We start from the raw sequence: 9,261 nt of genomic DNA, 5'->3' as shown, positions 1-9,261 counted from the left end.
CGATTTTTATTTAGTTTTTTTTTTGTTTGAGAGGTGGCTTGATCGAGAGTGTTCTTAGCTATAATCCAAGAAAATCGGTTCAGCTGTTTGAAAGTTATCAGCTCTTTTTTAGTTACTGTAACCTTCACTTGTCGGGGGTGTTATATATTTTTAATTTACACACTTGTTTTATATATAAGGTGATTACTGGGTAGATTTTAATTTAGATTAGTTTAGATTTAGAATGCACTATATTGTAGCTATACTTATAGAGAGGCATATTCGCCAAGCGAATAATCTCTTAAAATAAAGATTTTTTTTAAACTTCTGAAGTCTGCGTTACTTCATATTCAAACTTGTAGGTTATGTGCGTGCATTTTACTTGCATTATTACAGCAGAATAAGCCCCTCTGGGCTCGGAATGGGGCTCAAATGAAGTTAAAAATGCATAATATGAGTTTCTCGCTAGTAGTTAAAGGGAGAGTGGAATGTGGAAATGTATTTTTTTTTTTCTATAACATTACGATTATCCATACAAAATTATATAAATTAAATGAGGCAGTTTCAGGAGTTTTCTGACATAGGTATGTAAGTATAGTATGAGTGGGATAGGTCTATGGAGGTGGGAAGGTAAATAAAAAGTCATGAGGTGTAATTGTTTGACACTCGATGGAAACGAAGCCTTTCTCTGTCTTGCTCAACTTGCAATTAATTGGCTGGGCAACAAAAAGTGCTGCCCAGCCAACTAATTGCCGCGTTCTTTCGTTCCGCCAAATAGAATGAATGATCCTCATATCAAATGTCCGTTAAAAACCTTCGTTGGAAAAATATATATGTACACAAAGAATAAGTATTTATCTACTTACAAACTTACATGAGTAATTTTCACGTAGGGACTAAAGAAGAGTAGTTAGGTACCTACTTAATTAAAATAAATATATAACCACATTAATTACTTACATAAGGGGTTTCATTCCCATGTTTTATAAAATGTATGTAAATACCTTCGCAAAATAATGAGCTGCGTAAGATAGTCTATCAACTTTCAAAGGCCTTGAAATAATTGCTTTTATTTTAGGTTTTCATTATAGTTCAGGAGCCGGTGATCTCCAGATCCACAGTAGGTACCACCTTACAATAATGACTAACTGAAACTAGCTGAAAGTACCAAAGTAGCACGAATTCATCCCTGTCGATTTGGTGGTTTTAAACCCCGTGGAAATTGTTTGGATTTCCGGTATTAATATTATACTATTTTTGTCTCCAAGATGCACTTATCTCTGTGCAAAGTTATTATTGTTATAGTGTAAAGTTACGATACCTAGTTGTATGTAAGTTAGTATTTAGGTACGTACCTACTAGGTACCTACAATAATATGATAATATATATAATACAAATTAATCCAGTGTGTTTTATTTATTTGTGAATAAAGGAGAGACATGCCCCTGTGCACACTTATAATACAAGTATGAAAATGGGACATAAACATAACATACAAAAATAAGTATATAATATATTATTACTATTGCTAACAGTGATTTTACTAATCCTACCACTGAGTAGTTTGTTATCTATGAATTCTACCACAGGGTGATAAATAAATATATCTTTTGGATGTTACTGAAGCATTCTCATAAACCTACCTATTCCATGAACCATATTTTCTCAAATAAGTAAATAGTTATTAATTTATTCAAAGTTGCAGTTTAAAACAGGTCTGTATCAAAGCATATTTTTCACAGACGAGTATTTCTAGAAGTCGTTTGACTTCTTTCGACGAAACAGTCGTATGTGAAAAATAGTGTCAATCAGTGAAGTTATTTTAAATATGTAAGTATTTAAATCATATTTCTATGTAATAAAACTAAATAGTAATAGGTAGTAAACTTGGGGAGTCAAATTTGGGCGCGTCCCACCTGCACTAGAAAAAATGAACTCTCTCTTGTAGTACGAATATAATTAATTAATTGTTACTTTAATTAACCTACAAATTACAGTAACAATTTATAATTTACAAAAAAAATTACAATTCCGTATGTTCCAATGGAGAAGTAGGTGGTATTGGGTTAAAATAATATTTTTCGTAAATATCATCCCAAAACAGGGCTCGTTCCTTGAGAAGAGAATCCTTTAGTTCTAATGTTTTGCCTAGTGACATATACGGAGACCAATCTGCACCAACAGGTCGCCATGTAGGCAACTTAGAATCTTCAGGTACCGGCATTCTGAAAAGAAAAATTGATCTATAATTGGAGGGACTCAGATGACTAGACTAGATGACTCAGCTCATATAATTGTTTAGGCTTGTATGATCAACGTTGACTTAAGTCAGTAACTAGATGGGTGCTCTAGTTCAACTTTGGTGTTCCAAATTATGCCTTTATTTTTCTTCCGTGCTCTGAAGAGCTTAGTTGTCAATCCCGGTTATACGAATATATATTATGAGAGTAATCTTTACCCAATAGACAGATCACACTAATATCACACTTCACACTAATATAATTTGTTACTCCTTCACGCAAAAACTACTGGACGGATTTGGCTGAAATTTGGAATGGAGATAGATAATATCCTGGATTAGCACATAGGCTACTTTTTATCCCGGAAAATCAAAGAGTTTCCACGGGATTTCAAAAAACCTAAATCCACGGGATATTATCTATCTTCATTCCAAATTTCAGCCAAATCCGTCCAGTAGTTTTTGCGTGAAGGAGTAACAAACATACACACACACACACACACACACACACATACAAACTTTCGCCTTTATAATATTAGTGTGATAATGTTCTGTATCGTAAATAATTGAAGATTTATTGTTATTACTGTGCATTATGTAAAAGAGTGGTGATCGTATAGTTGTTCAGAGTTCAGACGTCGGCCTCTTATTAGAGAGGTACGGAGTTCGCTCCCGGGCACGACCTCTTACTTTTTAGACTTATGTACGTTTTAAACGTGTTATTAGTCACTAGCTTCAACAGTGAAGGAAAACATTACGAGCAAACCTGCATACCTGCGAGTTCTCTTGAGAGACCCTTACTCAGTAATGGACCAGTGATGGGTTGATGATGATGATGATTTATATTATTTTGTTACTCACCCAGTTGTCATAAAATTAAGCCATATTTCTCTCATGACTTTTGTATGTGTTTCCAGATCATCAGAAATATCGATTCGAGTTTTGTTGAATAATCCGTCTAAAACTATATCAGTCTGTGCGCAGTGCCTCGCACCACGTACATTTGTATAAGGCACTGCAGGTGTATCGTCGTCATAATATGTATACTCGTACAAATATATTTGGTTATTTCCAGCCTCAATCTGGAGTTTGACCGATTTAAGCGATGCATACGCAAATATAGTATCAGTAAAGTAATCTATGTATGCCAACACGGATTCCTCATTTATTAACTTGTCTCCAAAATAAAATCGTTTAACTCTTTCTGCGACTTGCTCCTTTTCAGTTTCACTTTTGAATTTTAAATCAGCCGGCAGGAAATCGGAAAATTTTGAATTCATAAAATTTTTCCAGTGGTCAAAAAGTGGCATGCGAAACAATCCTTCCATGCTGGCAAACCCATACAACATGGGTACCTTTTTAAAATTTCCACTTCTGAGTATATCAACTGGGCTATCATCTAGAAACATTTCTTCGCCCAAATCACGCTCCACGCAAGGTGCCATATAAAAATTAGAGTCTCTTCTGGTAATCACTCTCGCTGAGCTTAATTGCTCATATGAAACGGTCTTGTAGAAATTTTCTAAATCATCAAGGTCCTCAAAATGCTCAGATGTTATTAAAGACGCGAATTCTTTTGCACTTTTGATTGGATCTACCTGAAGACCATACACCGCGATACTGGCGCCGCTTTCTAGAATTGCTCTTTTAAATAAATTTTTGGCAAGTTTTGAGATCACCAGAAGATCTACCGATGACGACCCGGAGCCATACCCTGCAATTGTAACTTCGTCGGGATTTCCACCGAATTTCGCTATATTATTTTTTACCCATCGCAGTAGTGCTACTTGGTCTTTCATTCCTGCGTTGCCAGGAGCGTTTTCGGTGCCTAAACAAAGAAATCCGTGTGCACCGAGTCTATGATTAAAAGTGACTGCAATTACTTTTTTACTTGTAACCAAATTTTTGGGAGTTCCTAAGTTTCCCCATCCCGCGATATAGGCTCCACCAGGTATGTATACAACAACTGGTAAGTTCTTCTCTTTCGTTTCGGGAACATAAACACTTGCAGTTAGACAATCTTCTTGCATTGTTCTTTTGTCCGGAAGCAATTCAAATTTTTCGTTCTGTGGACACATTATCGCCCTATCTACAGCTTCAAACACCTCAGACCATACCGGAGGTGGCAAAGGACCCTAGAAGATTAGATAGACATTAAAATATTGTTATCTAAAGTTATAACACCTTTGTCTTATCTGCACACATAATAATATTATAAGATAAGAATAATTGAGGAGTTGGCGAACAAAACAGTGTAATTTCACTTCTGAATGAAAAATCTCTCAGGGTTTCGTACCCAAAGGGAGCCAACGGGTCCCTATTATTAAGCCTCTGCTCTCCCTCCGTCCGTCCGTCCGTCCGTCTGTCTGTATAATAATATACCTATGCCGTCAGCAGTTAAAATATTTAAATGAAAACATTTATTTCTGATAGCTGATAACTATACTATATTAAACTAAATTCATACAAACGCTGTTACTTACTATTATTTGTTTATAACAGAAACCATTGTGCATCTGTTTTCGGAACAAGTTAGACCTGTATCTCAGGAAACAGCAAAACGTTCTTATCTCAAAAATGCTTACCTTATATCTATCCGCTCCCGTGGGTGCCTTCGCATATGGGATATCATAAAAGGCATAAATTCCATATTCCGTGTCTCTATATCCTCGCACGGGACCTTGCGGTAACTCCACCAAGCGTGCCGGAGGTTGTTCACTCGACGCTGCGCCGCAACATAACACCGCGAAGATAACGACTACGACACTACACATTTGTACAATGACCACTGTACGAATGATTCCACTAAATATAATTTCACTAAAGAGATAATAATAATATACTTATCAGTGCAATGATATTTACATTTCTACCTACTTGGTTTGGTATTACTACATGGCTACATATTAAACGACTTGTCCTGACTGACTGATATCAAACTACTGAGTTTATTGGTGGTTTATTTATAGCATAGCGAGTAGCGCGCCAAGGTCATATTTAGTTGATTTTTAGCGAAACAACATAAAATATCCAGTCTGACAGCAGTGACAGCTGACAGTAAATACCAACGTATGCATTATGAGTGCAGTTTCAATTATGACAATATACATAGTTATCTCAGCTAGGTAACTACTTAGTGGGTAGGTAACAAACTGGGTCTTTATCCACATTTTGACAATGACTTCTGTATACATAGAAGTCTTTGCATTTTGATGACGTTGTGTACAAATCACTCCTATATTGGGTATATTAGGGTCTCCTGCAAGGTCCCCATTACAGCATCTAGAGACCGTAATGTTTATTGGTTTTTCGAGCCATATGCTCCGGCTTCCGCCCATTACCAGTTCAGCTTCGTAACCTATTGAGTTTATTGGTACACTGGCTCCTTCCCGGATAAGTATATTCCTCATTTCTGATTTGATCACGTAGGTACCAAGAGATATTTTGAGCACTGTCCGTCCGCTCGCCTTCAATGAGTAATAGAGAGATAAATCAATATCTCTCTTAGTTTTAGATCTAGAACAAATATTAAAATAATAGGCATAATACCGTTGTATGAACTACATACAACGGTAAGAACAAGACAACCTATCTAACCACGCTAACCAATTTAATCATAGAAATTGACCACGTTTCGGAGCCATGTCATCATGGCGTCGTGTACCTAAGTAGGTACTGTTTATCTTAAGGCATTGAGGCACTAGTTTCATGCAGCTCCATTACATAAAATATGTAGGTATACTGTACCTACATTTCGATACAAAGCCCGCATGTGCCATATTTCATGCAGGAATTGGTTTCATTGTTACCTACTTTGCTAAGCTATTTATCGCCTGGGAGCTTGGGATCGTGTTCCTCCATAAATTTTCAAGGGACACGAGCCCCTGTATAATGTGCTTATTAAGTCGTGAAGCGGTTTTGTACAATATTTGTTCTTGTTTTGTTAAAAAAAAATCGTATCTTGCTTTGAATCTAAAGGATAATTACTTACCATATCTAATTTATTTAAATAATGAGTAACATCTAGCTCTGTCTGCCAGCTACACATATGATTATTATTATTAACGTTCCTTAAATAGTTTACAAGGTCGTAAACTAAGTACATAAATCTTTTGATACTTCTTATGCTGTTCATTAACCCCCGACCCAAAAAGAAGGGTATTATAAGTTTAACGTGTGTAACTGTGTATCTGTCTGTGTCATCGTAGCTCCTAAACTAATGAACCGATTTTAATTTAGTTTTTTTGTTTGAAAGGTGGCTTGATCGAGAGTGTTCTTAGCTATAATCCAAGAAAATCAATTCAGCCGTTTGAAAGTTATCTGCTCTTTTCTAGTTACGAAACCTTCACTTGTCGGAGGAGTTATAAAATTTTTAATTTACACTTGTTATCCAGGATAATCAAATAATTCTTACATTAAAAAACCAAAACTTACGCAGATGTAGCCGAAGGCATCTTCTAATGTTCAAAACATAATATCAAACGCGTTAGCAACTTTATGATCTATACAGAGCCAGCGTAGCTGAAACGACACGGGTTTACACCCAGTTCGACGTCTAGTTCTTTTTTTTTGTATTTTGCAAAGGACGTTTATAAAAATATTATTTAACTCGTAGAAAGATTCAACGATACATCACAATGTCATATAAATTATGTTAACAATTGCATACGAATACGTATTGCTCATGTTGAACAAGAAACTGTTAAAATATAATATTAATAATACAAGAGCTAGGTTTTAAATCGGGTGCCCGCAAGACAACATAGGTACATAATATACGCAGGATCATAGTTATGTCACCAGTAGATGGATTATACTTTTAGGTAAAGTAGTAGAAGTAAGAAAATGTAGTAGAAGATCAGAAAATTAAAAACTATGTAACTATACCTTCCTACTTTAATACAATTCTTTAACTGATTGAAAGACAACGCAAAGTTTAAATTCTAGAAGCCTGAAATGCCTTGTATTTAACGTAGGTCAGCGCCGAGAATAGCTTTTTGAAAATTCATACCCTGTGACATTGGCAGCGGATCGCAGCGAAATTCTAATATTTCACATAGCATATTGACTTTTCTCTATTAAAATATTACATGACATACCTACTAATAATTTGAATTGAATTTTTGAAAAAAGTAATCACCGAGTTTCTTGCTGGATCTTCGGGCATTTCGGACCTGGTGCTAGATTCACTTGATTCAAAAGCACTTGTAAAAGTTTATTTACCTGAAAAATATTTTTATTTCTATCCTCAATAACTTAAGTTTGCAAAATCTCAAGTATCCAGGCCCTTTGAGTTGTACATTGATATATTACGTCAGTCAGTCAGTTTCTCCTTTTTATATACCTACATAATATAATAAAGTTACTATATCATCACAGGAGACCGAAGAACTGACAGCTACCTCGGACAAAGAATTAGTCTAGCCATCCAAAGGGGGAACGCTGCCAGTATCTTCGGAACCTTGCCTAAAGGGACTTCTTTATTTTAGTTATTATATTATATTTTTTAAGGTTTTTAGTTTTAGGTTCTTTGTTTCAAAAATTTAGATTTTAGTTTTTAATTTAATTATTTTTATTAGTTTTTAGTTGTAACTCAGATGTAAATTAAATATTAGTTACTATATTAATAGTAACCGTCTCTCAGACTATAAGACGTTCGCACGTTCACACGGGAAAGCTATAATCGGCGATTGATCATTTGCTTACATTTAACACGACTCACGAGAGGGAGTCATCCCGTAACTCGCATCATCCGGACTATTGGTAAAATAAACGTAATGTAAATTACTTTGCCGCAGGGCCATGGGTCGCAAAAGCGACAACTCAGTGCAGCAAGACAAGCGGAAATACCTATACAAAAAAGCTTGTATTTTCTCGTCTACATTTCGGATATTTTGTTAGTTCGCGGTAAGAACACTCTGCATGGTACCTTTCTATAGGAAGCCACTTGCTTATTTATTGATTGTATGGAAAGATATGAATCCATCGATCGCGGGTAAGTTGCCTAGAAATGTAGGGACAGTTTTTGTAATTGAAGCGTAATTGTTTTCGTACGTGAATAGTCTTGAATGCAATAAGAAGATTCGCAGAAAACCCAGAGTAACGAAGTGGCAATGCAATACTTAGCTCGGAGGAACGCTGGTAGCAAAAGTTGGCGGCATTCTTGTGCTGGGTCACCGCACTGGAAAGTGCAGTTTTGGTAGACTATCAGTGGGTGGTCCAACGACAGACAGGTGAACAAACGGCAGCAAACCATGTATAGAAGAAAGCGTTTCTTTGTGGAAGTCCATGATATACAAGGAACCAAAAGCTTAATTTGCTATAATCCGTTGAACTTGTGGGGGTTTATGAACTTGAGTGGTCCGAATGTAAAAAAAGCTACATAATGTGGGTCAAACAGGCCGTAATTTTTAAAACTCGATACAAAGAACATACATATGCCAGCATTTAGAAACAACCAGCCTCAAAGGTCTCACTTCGCTAGACATCTTTCAGATAATGGACATACCGTAGGAAACAACCACTTTTATAAAATTTTACACACATGTAATAAGAGCATTCATCCGTGCATGTGGAAACAATTAGCAATAATTAATTAAATACAACAATAGAGAGTTTCAGTTATTAAATGAAGAAATAAGTTATTTTATAGAGACTCTTAAGTAAATCTTTGGTTGCAGCCGGTGTCTTTAAACGCTCAGCCTATCGCATCACCAAAAGCCGTAGCCCTGCTAAATGTCTTACGGGAATCAAAATTAATTGTAATGGGATTAAAATAAATTTCATAGTGCAGTGAAGCGTGAGTAGTCTTATTAAATTTAATCCGCAAACGCCTATCGAACACGTCATATTATAAATAAACAGAGATTATAGGAAAAGTAAAAGGTTGATATGGATAGATACGATTAAATAGAGCCGACAGATATCCATATCTATATTTAAGGTACCGTACTTTATAATACCTATACTAGAGGATGCCCGCCGCTTCGTCCGCGTGGATTTAGGTTTTTAAAGATCCCGTGGGAACTGTTTGGTTTTCCGG

At 35.9% G+C, this 9,261-nt stretch overlaps 1 protein-coding gene across 1 annotated transcript; it reads right to left on the bottom strand.

The window, feature by feature from the left end:
• Positions 1-111: 111 nt before the first annotated feature.
• LOC123864782 (para-nitrobenzyl esterase-like) lies at positions 112-5,175 on the bottom strand. Its single transcript, XM_045905460.1, has 5 exons — positions 4,805-5,175; positions 3,081-4,354; positions 2,004-2,205; positions 336-346; positions 112-122 (listed from the first exon to the last, which is right to left on the bottom strand). Exons 1-3 carry the CDS (start codon positions 4,991-4,993, stop codon positions 2,004-2,006), a joined length of 1,665 nt encoding a protein of 554 aa, XP_045761416.1. The 5' UTR covers positions 4,994-5,175; the 3' UTR covers positions 112-122; positions 336-346.
• Positions 5,176-9,261: the final 4,086 nt, after the last annotated feature.

The sequence above is a fragment of the Maniola jurtina genome, chromosome 4 (genome assembly GCF_905333055.1).
Source record: "Maniola jurtina chromosome 4, ilManJurt1.1, whole genome shotgun sequence".
In the NCBI taxonomy this organism is placed as follows: domain Eukaryota; kingdom Metazoa; phylum Arthropoda; class Insecta; order Lepidoptera; family Nymphalidae; genus Maniola; species Maniola jurtina.
This window is presented reverse-complemented; position numbering and strand designations above follow the sequence as displayed.

Excerpts from the sequence above, each read along its gene's own strand:
- LOC123864782 (XM_045905460.1), bottom strand. The coding sequence starts at position 4,993 with ATGTGTAGTGTCGTAGTCGTTATCTTCGCGGTGTTATGTTGCGGCGCA. Across the intron at positions 4,355-4,804 it reads CGGGAGCGGATAGATATAAG|GGTCCTTTGCCACCTCCGGT; the intron begins GTAAGCATTTTT and ends CTAATCTTCTAG. Across the intron at positions 2,206-3,080 it reads CTTAATTTTATGACAACTGG|AATGCCGGTACCTGAAGATT; the intron begins GTGAGTAACAAA and ends TTTTCTTTTCAG.